Source organism: Pogona vitticeps, chromosome 4 (assembly GCF_051106095.1).
Source record: "Pogona vitticeps strain Pit_001003342236 chromosome 4, PviZW2.1, whole genome shotgun sequence".
Lineage (NCBI taxonomy): Eukaryota > Metazoa > Chordata > Lepidosauria > Squamata > Agamidae > Pogona > Pogona vitticeps.
The window spans coordinates 112672445-112687545 of NC_135786.1; the positions used below are offsets into that span (position 1 = coordinate 112672445).

The following is a 15101-nucleotide window of genomic DNA, read 5'->3' on the forward strand; positions in this document are numbered from 1 at the left end:
TTTCCTCCTATATATATTCCAAAAGCAGTTCTCTAAAACTAGCTTGTTGGATTTTTATTCCTATACAGTGGCGCCTCGGTAGACGATGTTAATCCGCTCCATTGAAATCACTGTCTTGAAAACATTGTCTACTGAAAAGCGTTTCTCCATTGGAATGCATTGAAGCCCGTTTAATGCGTTCCAATGGGGGGAAATAGTCGTCGTCCAGCCAAAATCGCCCATAGGGAAGCCATTTTGCAAAGCACCGATCAGCTGTTTAAATCGCTGTCTTGCGAAGCATCGGTCCTGAAAACACCCGTTTTGCAAAGATCACCCATAGGGAAGCCATTTTGCGAAGCTGCCAATCAGCTGTAAAAATTGTTGTCTTGCGAAAAAAACAGTCTGCAAAGCACGGACCAAATCATCGTCCAGCGAAATCCCCCATAGGAAAAACCATTTTGCGAATTGCTATAGGGATCGCAAAAAGTCAACGTCTAGCAAAAAAAACCACAACATTTTGCGGGGTAATCGTCTTGCGAGGTACCACTGTATTCTACTCCTTCTTTTCTTCTAATAAAATTACCCTGAGTATGTGTATGCATCTCTCAGTGTGCATCCCTGACTATAATTCCAGTACCTTTACTCCCTTGGCTATTTGGCTTACTACTCTTTGTTTTCTTTAACAAACAAACCTTTAGTGGGTCCTGAAAAATGGAATGCTCCCGTCTGAGACTGGGAATAGGACAAGACAAAGAGGTGGTATTACTACCTTCTAGAGTTGGTTGGGATTCTGGATTTTCTCTCTCTACCCCAAAGATGCTTCAAATGCAGGGCAGTGGGTTTCTGGTATGTTTAACTTACACTGTAAAGATGACGGTGGTGAGAATGCAGGCAACAAGTTGGAAAGAAATTCAATGCAGAAAATACTGACAATGGTAAGTGCCTTATTAAAATTTTCCACTCCTAAAACTGTTGATAACATAAAACACCATGATGCCAAGTAATACATGTGGCATGACAAGAATCTACTATTCCAATATAAACCTTTGGTGATAGACTAGAACGTCCTACTGATACGTATACAGTCTCCCATTCAAACACCCTTTTGAAGTTTTTCTCCTCTACAATGGATATTTGAAGGGAGGGGGCACTGCAGACAGAAGTCAACAAACACAACACCGGAAGATGAGCAATGCCTGGAATCTTAGGTAACATTTCTAATGAAACAAGCAATAGTCTATGTGAACTCATGCAGTAACAAATATAGTCTCTACAGTGCCATTAGGACTCTGTTGTCCTTCCTGACTTTGGGAGTTATGCTGCTATCATCGCACCATCAGGACAGAAAATTATAAAATAATATTCCCAGTTCACTCCTTTGCAAATTAGACTGGGGCAGTCTCCCACTTTGGGTAATCTGTACTGCTTAAGAAAGAGGCCAAACAGCAACTTATTTGGGAAGCAGAGGATGCCAGAAGAGGCAGAACAGTCTCAGGTTGCCTCCTTTTGGACCACTGCTTTATCTGCCATATACTTACTTATATAAAGCAGAATTAAATTTTAAAAAGTAAGGATTATATGTGGATACTTCCCATATATGGTCAGCATAATTCCAGAGGGATTGAAAAACACAGGCAACATGATACAAGCAAGAAATCTGGGGTTCAGGCTTCAAGCAGAACCAAGAAATAAATTGGTAGCAAGGAAACAATCAACTTTCAGTGTTGCATTTAAACCAAACTTACTATTCCATAAGTACCTGGGATATCTCTGTTCTTCAAAGACTTTACGAACTCTAGATGACTGATCATTATATTAGTATCAATCACAATCAACGCATTTAGGCCAGCGTGAGTTTCTGTTACAAAAGAAAAAATAGAGCAGTCCAGTTATTTGGAATCTTCATTTATTTATTTGCATCTTCCTGACATCTTGATGAGCAGGATGAATCCTTGATACAGCTCAGCTTACTAGAAAACAGATTCGACTCTTCATCTGGAAGATCTATCTCCATGCTGGTCAGCTCTCCACAAGTCTGCACCACAGGCAGAACTATCTTTTTGTCATTGCGAGCAGCATGTAAATCTTCTACAATCTGCATCTGTAAAAACAGCAGTATAAACCTGAAATCAGGAGTAGCAACAAGCACTAGTGAAAAGGACCACCACTTCTGCTTGCCTTGCTGTTTGTCTTTTGGCCATGGTGTGTTTGTGACAGAGAGAGACAGCAGGCAAATGGGAAGCAGTAAGAGCAAGCAGGTTCCAGGGAAGACATAAAGAAGCGATTTGCATCTATTGACACTGAGGCAAAAAGTTTAATTTGTAAACACTACAATGGAGGAGTGCTCAGTCTAAGTCTCAATACTGCAGGTCAAACAAGACTGGAACTAGAAGGCAGTTACCAAGAAAGAGGATTATAATTTGCACACAGCCTCCTTCTTAATGAAGAAAGGAATAGATTTGTAACAAGGCCATTGGCTCTCATGCTTCTTTCCTTTCCCGAATGTCCCTGCCTGCCTCAACTACAACCATTACCTCAACAACAGCATAAACTATGGATAATATACTGTAATATTTTTAATTGCATATTTTTTAAAAATTGTATACTTATTGTTCTTAGCTTTACTATTGCCTTTTAATGATGTAAGATTCCTCTTTACTCATTGTTCTTAGCTTTAAACATTGTCTTCTAATGATGGTAACCACCTTTTATACTCATAGTTTTCAACTTTAAATATTGTCTTTCGCTGTTGTAAGCTGCCTTGGGTCCTTTTCACAGAGAAAGACGGCGTAACAAATATTTAAAATAATAAATAAAATATAATTTTTATTTAATTAAAGTAATTTTACCCTGCCTTTCTCCTTAAAAAGGACACAAGGCAGCTTGCATCATTAAAAGATGGCATTTAAAGCTTACAATGGTGAATGTACAAATACAAAGGGGATCAAACAAATAACATACAAATAATAATAATAACCAACACCTATTTGATTGCAATTTTAAAAAAAATTACTAAACTGGTGTAGCATTCACCCGTGTAGCATTCACCCGAGTAGACATGGTCTAGAGGGGCGGGGTAAAAATCAAATAAATAAATAAATAAATAAATTATGCAATAAGTTATGTATTATTCATGAGTTATATGCTAAGGTGGTTAAGAGGTGGGGCTGAAAGGAATGTTAAAAGGCAGAGCCTGAGAGGAGAATCAGTTAGTCAGAGTCTGTGTTAGGAATCAGGGAGAGAATAGTTGGGGGTTTGAGGAATGATTAGTCTGAGTGTAAATTGTGATAATAACTATAGAAGGTTAATACTGAAGCTTGATGAAACTTGAAGATTGTGCTTATGAATTGTTCCAGAAATCAATTGTAATCAATAAACCTGTTCTATTAAAAAGTCAGTACTGAATGGACCTTCATCTTTTCTAAGTAAGGTATGCTGATAAAGAGATCAATTGGTGGCAGCATGTCAAGAGGTGTTTTGGTTTGCCTTTGTGAGCTCTGTGTTTAGTGAGACAAACAGGGGTCACGAGGGTGAATGCCACAACTAGTATCATTATGGGTGAGAAAAATGGTATGTATGTTATCTTTGGAGCCATAACTGGGTTTAAGCTTGGTATAGAAATTCAGGAAGGGCTAGCCCATAATATCCCACTGGAATTATTCCAAGAGCATGAGAAAAATCTGTACAGTGGTGCCTCGCATAGTGACATTAATCCATGCAGCAAAAATCGCCTCCTTCCTCTCTCTGCTGGAACTACTTTCCATGAATGATGATAATGGGTTTGCAGGATACATTGTGGCCTGGGCAGAGGTTATTTGTTTTTAGAAACAAATAGAACTATACCAGTAAAGATAACACAAAAGAGACAAGAACAGGTAAATACTAAAGAAGAAAAGACCGGAAGATCAAAGGCAAGCCAAATTGTGTTTTTAAAAAAAACCTACCCTGGAGCTAGGAAAGAAAAGGGCAAGGGACTGCTCCTCCTCCAGGAGGGCTTGCCTATCTATTTGCATATGCTTTGCTCCTAGCACCCCATCTGAAGATGGTCTTCTTTGCCTCCAGAAAAATATTGCGGTACAGACTGTACTTCTTCATGAGTGCCACTCCCTCCCATTTAATAACCATTCAGCGTTCTATGGCCACTGAGTGCGTTCAGCGTTAATTTAGCTATTTGGGTCATCCCTTGGTTAGTATCCCCCCCACCCCACCCCCAAGGAAGAGGCAAGAATTAAATTAATTTACTTCACTATTAAGGAAGAAAGAGATTCCTTAATGCTGGGTCTATCCACCACAACAATGTACAACATAATGTGCAAGCAAATAAATTTAGTGAAATTCTAGATCTGCCATATCCAAATCAAGATGATGAAACAGAGGAACAGGGAGACAACATACAAGAAACTGAATCAAAGACAGACTAATTTGTCAGTATGCGGTATCAATTTATTTTGTTTTTAAGCCCAGTTTGGCATATTATGCACACCAAAGGCACATGAGAATCTTTTGACAGATGTAATATGACATACATCTTTTTTTAAAAAATGACTCTAAGAAGTAAAGGAATGCTATTTCAAAATAATATACTATTTGGGATGTGCCTCTCATTGATAGAATATTAGACATTGTGTGCTTTCTCTTGTCAGTTGTTGTTAATTGTAACTACTTTAAAAGTCAATTTTTAAAAAAAGAATGGAATAGGGAATATATGGAAAGCATAAGCTCAGTATTACCATTTAAAAATGCTAATATGTACAGCAAATCAGATTTATGTAATCACCAACCTCTTCATCTGCATCAGTACTTCCAGTGGCTCCAAAGGAAGAGAGAGTCAAGGCTTCAGAGCTCTGGAACAAAACAACAACAAAAGGAACCCTATAAGGTTCTATGCATTACCAAATATTTTCTTCTAAAGAAAAACAGCTTTAGTGGTTCCTAAGTGTAATGTTGCCATTTTATTGTGAGCTTGTCTAGGGAGGAGGGAAAAAGTATGAAAGAAGCTTATTTGTCTCCAAACTATGGTCCAAGGGCCACATCCAGCCCGCCTTGCCGTTTTATCCCACTCATTCCCTTCAGCGGGCAGTTGGGCGAAGGGGCATGCGTGTGTGCAGGTGGGCAGGCATTCGGGTAGGGGTGTGTGTGTGTATGTGCATGCAGCTGCACACACATGTTCCTTCGGACCTCTAAAGTGTTGAAAATATACGATGTGGCCCTCATGTTCAAACGTTTGGAGGGCCCTGGTCTAAATGAACTGAAGGGTTATGCTTTTACAGAACATATTAAGGCTGAACAGAATTTCATAAAGAGAGCCTGGTCTAACGCTCGCCCTCCCCCAGATCTGCAAGCTCATCCTGATGAAGAATCCTGCAAGACTCAAAAGCTAGCATCTGTCTGATATTTTAGTAGTCTAATAAAAATATATCAGCCATTCTTGCTTTCTGATTGTGTATAAGGGCCACACAGCTTTTTTTCTTCTCTGTATGACAATTTCGGTTTCATGTTTTCAACAGAATGAAAACCATTCTTTTCTGCTACCATTTATGCTTAGAACTGTTTTTTTATACGTATTTGACACCAAGGTTTCCTCTCTTTTGAAATTCCACATCAAAGCCCATCTTCTGCGAAGTCTTAGGTCAACTTTGATCTTCCAACCCATTAATAATGACATCTAAGTACACTAATTTGCTAGCCTCTCTACTCTTTTGCCAGGATCCTATTACTTACACATTGTATGTTGGCATTAAGACAATCAGCATGAATCACAGTGGCAAATTGGCACCAGTCAAGGAATTGTCACTTATATTCCTTACTGCATACCAAGTCATGTGACTGGTGTACAAGAAGAGATAGAGAGTCAACTTCTTAACTAATGGCAATTTGTTACTTAGATTGATACAGTTAGACTTAGATTGATACACATAAGAATTCTGGCTTCTCCCAACCCAAAAAATTACAGCGTAAACTCTTTGTAGGCAAGGATGATCCCTATCTTATTTTGCTTATGAAGAGATACAATAACCACATTTATTAAATGGCACGGTGTAAGCAACAACTTCTCAGCCATATAACTGGACTTCTACTGTTCCTCCATAACTGGCACAAGGACGATATTGTGCACCCCTGTTGCTAGTTTCTACAGATATAAACTTCAAACCCAATTCTTATCACAACTTTTTAAATTACCTGACTTCTCCTAAATGTAACAGGCTTGAACGTGAATTCTTGGATCGGCACATGATCAGTGTTCTTGGCTGTGTCAGTACGCCATTCCTCTTTCTGTTTGTCCCTCCAGGGTTTGGGTTGTTCGATCGTGTGACACAAAGGTTGACATTTCATCTCTTTCTCATTTTTGCTAGGTTGCTCTAATGAACTATGCTTGGCTCTTTCATAAGTCTCTTCTCTGCTATTCTGTATATGCATTTTAGGACCTGAGAAATTAAAAGCTGAGGCATTCAGCTCTTTTGAAGTACTATGTTTTCTGATACAATAATAGGAGTCCAAAGCCTTTTTCTTATGAACCAAAGAACAGTCTGTAGGGTGAAGAGTGTCTTTGAACTCCACTAATACATGTTTCTTAATTTTTTCTTTTAGTTTCTTGTGCTCCACTTTGTCCTTCTTTTTGTACTTTTCCCTGCTGTTCAGGATCCACAAGTCTTGCAACTCCTTTTTCTTTCTTTTAAAAGTTGTGTCAAACTCTTCCTTGCTAGGGAAAGCTGCTACAGAATCCACATTACTTCTCTTCCCAACATGTTTAGCCTTATTTTTAAAATAAACACTAATCTTTTCACGTTCCTCCAGAGGTGCTAAGTTATCACAGATGTGGTGTACATCTTTTGAATCTTTAGTTGACTCTTTGAGATCAAGACTCCTTTTCAGTTTTGTGCACACAACATTATCTCTTAGCCTGTGAAAGCATTATAGAAGAAATGGTTACAAAAGCACTGTGACAGTGATTATATTTTGCAGTTTAAGGAATAAAGCCCAAATTATATTTTTAAAAGTAAACACTGGAGTTGAACTCTACTTCACTCATTACGGTATCCAGAAGAAGTGGCAGATAGAATGGCTTAAATTACTTTCACAGTTCAAATAAAAATGCTGCTGCCATGCAGCTCTAGAGGAGCACATTTGCTAGTGGCCTTAGATGAGAATGCATGTTCTCCCACCATAAGGTCAATGTAGAAAGTTTAAATGAGAGCAGGATGGACATTACTGCTACTAAGGCAAAATATTTCAGTCAGGCTTATAAATTGGGCAATGTAATGATAGTAAATAAGACCTTTGCTGGAAGAATTGCTCTAGCTGCCCACTTGCTACAGGGACAAGTTTGAAGGGTGTTTTGTTTTTTGACAGTTTTAAACACCTAGGGGCCTGATGAACTGGGAAACTAGCTTTTCCCTTACAGACACATTTACTTTTTGAAGTTATGGAAAGGGGGGTTTCTGGTGATGTCATATGTTCCTGTGGTCCGGTCCACAGTTTTTCAGAAGTGGGTGTTTAGTATGATGGCACCCATATGGGAAATACTGCTCCCTCTGATACCAGACACACAACAAGAATTCAGTTTTAGGTGCACATTAAAGACTTGCCTATTTTTGCAAAATAATATACGGAGTGATGATAACAGCTCAGACATGTTGCTAGTAATCAAAGAGTTCCTTTTGCAATTTTGTGTTCTGCGTGACTTTGCATCATTGTGCATGATGTGCATGTGACGGACAGGCCAGAAACCACACCTGTCCATCACAATGGAACACTGATTCAGTAGCCAATGGTTGTGCAGGAGGGCGGAACCAAGGAATATAAGAAGAGAATGGAGGACAGTTATAATCAGTTAGAGTTTCAGTTAGGCAGGAGTTAGAGGTTTCAGTGATAATATAGGACAGTTAGTTAGGAGTTAGGGAAAGAGTTAGTTAGATGGAAGAATTGTTTTGGAAAGAAACCCTTGGAAAGAAACGTATAAGAGGACTGAATGCAATGAAAACTATGAGAAATAAATAAACTGTTTTAAAGTAATTGAAACTAAATACAAAGTAACCAACATATTTACAAGTTATATGAAGTTTAATGAATATCCAATACCATTTATGATTTCCTTGAGTCTTAAATATATTAATCTGTTAATAAACAATGTTATATTTGACATGACTGATTCTGTGGTCCTAATTGGTAATTGAGGAAGGATTTCCTCTGGTGGCAGCCGAAGTGGAGACAAGAGAAACTGTCATGCCCAAAGGCAAATCTGTTTGTTAGGGAGAACATATAGAGGAGCTGGGTGTGTGTGACAGTGCATGTATCCCAAAATCAAAAAGAGAACTCATCAGTTAGTGGCAATCCATCATGGCCGATGGCATCACTCCCACTGCATAAGTGCAGCTGTGCAACAGGATATAGGCACGATGTGTGAATCTGATTATCTAAACAGCAAGAATTAATGTGCTCCAATCTGAGGCCTGACATTAATGAATGGATTTCTCATAATATTTTCAGTGTAAACAAGGATGTTTAAGAATCCTTGAGAAAGACCAGTTATTTGTCAGACTAAGCAACTGTTTTTAGCAGCAAAGAAGAATTTACCTTTGACTTAGTTGTTCATTTTTTTTACTCTTCCCCAATTCTGCCTTCTCAGGTTTCTGCAAGAGAGATGTGGATGATTATCAGCCTCTAAATATATACAGTAACACTCTACTCTTTTGCAAGAAGGGTAATAGCATAGTCCAAAAAGACAGCTAAATTCCATTAGTACTCCCCACTCAAGCACAATTCCTAAGCTCCACAAATTTGGCCTAATGTTTTTGTTGAGTGTTATTACTTTAGGCAAAAATTACAAAATGTAAAGCAAAAGAAAATATGAGCCCATCAAGTTGAATTCAACTAGCTTACAGAGCATACATATAACTTTATTCTGCTTCAACAGTATAAAGAGATGAATAGAGATGATGATACAGCAGCTAAAAATACTTATGCTAAACACAGTTTTAAAGGTGTGCATTCACACAATCATCCTACAAGCAATAGATGCAAATATATCAAAAAGAGACACATCTGTTGCATCACTTTAGATTGCATTGTTTTCATCTTCAGCTCCTTCTTTGTACAGTTGTTCATTCCAAAACTAGAATACACAGCTCAACCCTTTTATGTTTTTAGTGTTGGGGGAAGAGGAGCTAAACAAGTCATGTGACTTATTGACACTAGAAGTCTTTTTAAAAAGAATGTTAGTACACTAACATGAAGTAGAAATATATTGTGACGGTAACACAACCATTACATTGTACTAAAATAACGCTACTAACACATGTACTAATTTAATACCACACTCCCTCACCTGTGGTGATGGAAAGAGGAACAGCTTCTTTTGGGTTAGCTCATTTGATTTCTAAACTGAGGAGGCAATTAGTCTGGGAATTTAACAACATGTCAGCAGTTAACTAAATGAAATTAAATCTTCAGAATTACTAATAACATAGTTGGGTAAAATGCCTTGTTTAATTATGCATTTCTTCTATTTCAAAACATCTACACTTACCTGATAGGCATGTAAGTAAGAAAGTAACAGGAAATAATACAACTCTAAGAACATCTGGAGCGCCAGAGCTGCTTAACTCTGCTTTATTTGTCTTTTGTATAATTGTATAATTAACTTTTATTAATTTGCTTTAAATGTATTACAGATTATATTCAGTGTTAAAAGTAGATCCACTGAAACAAATTGGGCCTGTTAACTGCAATTGCCCTAATTTTCCGTGTATACAACCCCCCAATGTATAAAATGACCCCCTAATTTTGGGCAACTGCTCCTCCACCTCCATCTCCTGCTGTTCCTGCCTCCGCTGCCTGCCTGATCACGTCCTCCAGTGTGACTGCCAGGGCTCACCTCCAGCTCACACCGCTGCCTTGTCCTCTGCCCTAAGGAGAGGATGGCTGGGGGAGGTGAAGAGGCGGATGAGCGTGCGAGAGTGCTTGTTCGCCTCCGCCTCCTGCTGCCTCCACCACCGGAATGGACAAGGTGGTGACGTGAGCTGAGTCCCGTCAGTCCCACTGGAGGTGGCGATTGGGCAGGTGGGGAAGGCAGCAGCAAGAGGTGCCCAAGCATGTGTAACTGCTCCATCGCCTCCGTCTCTGCCTCCTCCTCCTGTTGCTGCCTCGGCCACCGGAGGGGACAAGCCGTGAGCTCTGGAAGAGACAACTGGGCAGCGGCGGCAGCAAGAGGGGCCAAGCGCACGTGCAACTGCCTCCTTCCGTGTATAAAACCCTCAATTTTTCCTCTAATAATTTAAGGGGAAAGTGTCATTTTATACACGGAAAAATATGGTAACTTAAGATCCATGGATGTATTTAGAGACAGGGGTATTCATATTCATATACAAATACCCTCACACAGGGGGACATAACGAGGGTCCAGCCCCCCTGGGGCCGGACTGTCCACTCACCTTCCGCTGTTGCTGTGGGCTCCACAATCCCTTCCTACCCTGTTTCCCCCCAAAATATGACCTAAACTGAAAATAAGCCCTAGTATGATTTTTTTCCAGGGTGCTCATAATATAAGCCCTACCCCCCCCAAAAAAAACAGTGAAGTGAAACCCCACCCTCCACCATTGTGCAGCAACCAGAAGATGACATGACTGTATTTGACTAAATGTAGATTGTTGTACAAGAAAGAAAAAAAATCCCCTGAAAATAAGCCCTAATGTGTTTTTGGAGCAAAAATTAATATAAGACTCTGTTTTATTTTCAGGGAAATATGGTATCACTCCAGAGCTCTCGGTCTGTGAGCCACTCCTGGCAGGAGGCTGGAGGACAAGCCTCGCTGCAAAGTTGAAGAGTGGCTCGCAGAGCGGTTTGTATTCCATTGGATTTAGCAATACAGTGGTGCCTCGCATTACGATATTAAATCGTTCCAGCGAAATTGCTGCAGAACGAAAGCATCGTAAAGCAAAATTAAAAAGCCCATAGAAACGCATTAAAACCCGATTAATGCATTCCTATGGGCTTGAAACTCACTGTCCAGCGAAGATCCTCCATAGCATGGCCATTTTCGCTGCCCGTGCAGCGAAGAATCCATCCCAGAAAACAGCGGGCGGCCATTTTGAAACCGCCAATCAGCTGTAGGAAAATCATTGTTTTTCAAGAATCGGTTCCCGAAGCAGGGAACCGATCATCGCAAAGTGAAATTCCCCTGTGGGAAACATCATTTTGTGATCGCTTTTGCGATCGCAAAAACTTCATCGTTATGCGATTTCTTCGTAAAACGGAGCGCCCGTTAAACGAGGCACCACTGTATAAATAACAACATTTGTGTTTGGGTCTCTTCAATTCATGATGTCACTCTGAGTTTACCTATTCTCTGTACATACTGTAACTGCAAACGTGCTTTCAAAACTACTGAAGCAAAAACTTTTTTTCAATACATACTATTTCACCAACTTTCATACCTTGTCCTCTGAATCATCATCCTTCTCACTGGATTTCTTTTTGTGTCTTTTGGACATGTTCAAGGTTCAATGTCTAAATTTAAAAAAAAGAAACTTACTTCAAAATACATTTACAATATCTCCTCAGGAATTATTTAAACTATGCCTAAGAGCATTCAATATGCCTTTAAGTTTCCTCAATCCACTAGAATGGTTTAAAATAATGCAATAACAACTACCTTTTGATACGTTTTGCATGTGAAGAAGAAAACGAGGAAAAAACCTGACAGTGCAGTCTCAAAATTTTGTCTGTTCAAAAATGAGTCACACTGAGGTCAGTGATACAAGATTGCAGTTAGAATTAATTGAAGCACATTCTCATAAATAAATACTAAGGCTAAAGTCTTATCGTTCGTTTAGTCGTTTAGTCATGTCCGACTCTTCGTGACCCCATGGACCAGAGCACGCCAGGCCCTCCTATCTTCCACTGCCTCCCGGAGTTGGGTCAGATTCATGTTGGTGGCTTCCATGACACTGTCCATCCATCTCGTCCTCTGTCATCCCCTTCTCCTCTTGCCTTCACACTTTCCCAACATTAAGGTCTTTTCCAGGGAGTCCTCTCTTCTCATGAGATGGCCAAAGTATTGGAGCCTCTGCTTCAGGATCTGTCCTTCCAGTGAGCACTCAGGGTTGATTTCCTTTAGAATTGATAGGTTTGTTCTCCTTGCAGTCCAGGGGACTCTCAAGAAAAGTCTTATACTCACCTACAAATAAGCTCCAACGAATTCAGTATGTTTTACTGCTAAGTAGACTTGTATAAGACTTCAAGACAGAGTGAATCTGACTTAAAATGTTTAAAAATTGGGAGTTTGGGCAATTTAAATTTTTAAAAAATCACAATTTAAATGTGATTTTAAAAATCATTAATTTTTATCCACCACTCACCCTACTTCATGCTTAAACATCTGAATAATTTTCATTTATTCATAATGATACTATGATATCTGCTACTTTTTTAAGTCCTAAAATTTGTGTCAACAGTTTAGTCAATGAACTCCCAAACACTCACATACATACATCAAGATTTTTTCCTGTCATACATTGGAGGGGTTTGTTTGTTTCCCATCTGTTACAATACTAGAAAGAAAGCGACTGACCATATTAACTCTGTCAGATGGTAATGGAGAAAGCACAGCTGGCTGCTTTGCACTAACTAGAGCACATTCCTCTTCTCATCGCAGGCTTTCTAAAACCATGTGTCTCAAACTGGGGGTGGGAAACGTGAAGCCTTCCAAATGTACAACTTCCATCACTTCTGCCTACTGGTCGTGTTGAAGAAGGATGGCAGGAGTTGGAGCCCTATATCTAGAGGAATACACATTCCTTATCCTTGCTCAAAAATAGTAGGGCTAGGATATTTAGGTAATTTTTCATTGAAAACCTAATTCATGCTGAATTCTCTTTTCTTCTCTCTCACCTCCTTCCAGGCAGACAGATGGGTTAATTTCCTCCCTTCCAAGACCCTTTTCCAATAAATGAAAGTGTATCTGAGTTCATCTTACATCTCTCAGTTCTTATATTGTTTGATGAATCATAAGGCTATTGACCATTTCTTATGTAACAAGGCAAGAGCAGGCAGCACAGCCATCCCAGCCATTAGAAGGATTGAGTGACTGGCAAAAATAGTGGAATCTTACCTGCTTGCCAACACCTGGTCCCCTCCCCTTCTGCCAAGTAGAATGATGTTTATGAAGAAGGGAGAAGAGGATAACAATGGTGAAGGCAGCAACTTGTCTGAATTGCTATTGATCACTTGGCGCCAAAGATGACCAAGCAGGCAGCAACCATTCAAAACCTTCCATTGCTGCTTCTATCAACATTTTCTTCCTCCTCCTCCCTTGCTCCATAAACATTTCTGAGCAGCACTGAGGTGCGAGAAGGGATAGTAAGGTTTGCAGCAGCAGCAAGAGGACTGGTAGTACTTCTCCTGCTGCCTCTAGTAGCAGGGGAGCTTGCATCAGCAGTGGTAAGCAACCATGTACTTTGTAAATTTTTGGCCTACACCTCCCATAATCCCTCACCACTAAGTATACTGGTTTAGGCAGGTAGCATTTGTAGGCCAAAGAAACCTGGGGGACCACAGATGGTCACTCCATTGCAAAAGCTTCTCCACAGATTCACTACACACAGTACAGTACAATAATTGAGAAAACGTGCATGGGAAGGCCAAATGGGAAGAACCTGTCTATCAGCAAAATAAATCTGTCTCATCATATATCAGTGGTAAAAAGAGTCTCTCTATTTCTCTGTTCAGGCTAGAAAATAAATTATGGCTATTGGTCCACAGTCTCATCCATGTTTATTTATTATTCATTTTATTTATTTTCATTTGTATGCTGCCTTTTCTGCAAGGGTCCCAAGGCAGCTCACATGTTACTTGAAAACAAATCAACTAATCACAATAAATTTCAACATTTTAAAAAAGTAACACATTACAGCAATACTTGTTTAGTAAGATTATGTTAAATCAATATTTGCAATAATGACGGGGATAACTTTGCCACTCTGTTTCTGAGCTTGTTCAAGGTGCTGGTTTTGACCTATAAAATCCTATGTGAATTATGTACTTGCTATCTGAAGGATCATTTATCTCCCTAATTATTAATGTACTAATTAAAAATATCTATATCCTGCCTTTCTACCCAAACAGGTCCAAAGGCAGCATACATAATTAAAAAGACAACATTCAAAAGTGATAAAATATACCACCACCACCACCATACAAACCCCAAAGCTTGAGATGGACCCCAAAAATTTAAAAGAACAAATGGAGACTTGGTCTGTTCAATCCCAAAGTTCTGGAATAGTGGTGCAAGAAATAGAAAAGGAATGGCAGATTAATATACAAAGGCTAATATTAACAGGGTTTCAGCAAGTGAATGCAGGTCTTAGCAAAATAGAAAATTTGATGAAAGGGACGAAAGAGGGGACAGTAGATGCCAAACAAAACTTAAATGAAGTTGTACAGACTTTAGAATCGTCTGTATTAGACATGACACCAGGTAATATGAATGCAGTAGAGAGTTATCCAGTGACCCATGCAGCTTCCAAAATTAAAAAGCATTATGACAAAAATATTAAGGAGGCAGAGATACTGAAACCAGATAATTTTATGGTGAAAATATGGGAAGTGAAAAAAATGGATATTCTGTCAGATGGGCTGAAAGACTGTTCAATTCAAAAAGAGACTGAACGATGGGATGTATTGTATAAATGGCAGCAGCTACCAGACAATGTTGGAATAACATAGAATAAAATTAAAATTAAATGATAAGATAAAAGCAGGAGGGTAATCAAACTGTGAAAAAGCAAAAAGTTGATATGTATTAGTAATATGAATTGATTGGATGATGTTATACTTAATGCTCTCCTATCCCCCCAAACCATTTTTCCTTTCCTATCCCCTCTTTCTTTCTGTACCCTCTATCCTTGTTCCTAAATAAAATAAAATAATTAAAAAAAAAGTGATAAAATATAAATATTAAAAAGAATTAAACAAGAATTATATTAAAATGATAAATAAAATCAATATTAAAATACATTTAAAACAGAACACAACAATTCATTTAAAAATCTCTCTCAAACCATCAGACATGGTCTTTTAGACAGCTTGGACCCAAGCTGTTTACCGCTTTACAGCCTTCCCCACTC

General features: G+C 39.0%; 1 protein-coding gene across 5 annotated transcripts in view; it reads right to left on the minus strand.

The window, feature by feature from the left end:
* SWT1 (SWT1 RNA endoribonuclease homolog) overlaps positions 1 to 15101 on the minus strand; it is a 52467-nt gene that overhangs the window by 35177 nt on the left and 2189 nt on the right. For all 5 annotated transcript variants that reach the window (XM_078392341.1, XM_020795091.3, XM_078392340.1 and 2 more), the window contains exons 2-7: positions 11412 to 11484; positions 8554 to 8609; positions 6160 to 6880; positions 4761 to 4823; positions 1951 to 2080; positions 1739 to 1837 (exon numbers count right to left, since the gene is read on the minus strand). In XM_078392341.1, coding sequence (XP_078248467.1) covers positions 1739 to 1837; positions 1951 to 2080; positions 4761 to 4823; positions 6160 to 6880; positions 8554 to 8609; positions 11412 to 11468 — 1126 coding nt within the window. In that variant the 5' untranslated portion in view covers positions 11469 to 11484. The remainder of the gene's footprint in view (positions 1 to 1738; positions 1838 to 1950; positions 2081 to 4760; positions 4824 to 6159; positions 6881 to 8553; positions 8610 to 11411; positions 11485 to 15101) is intronic.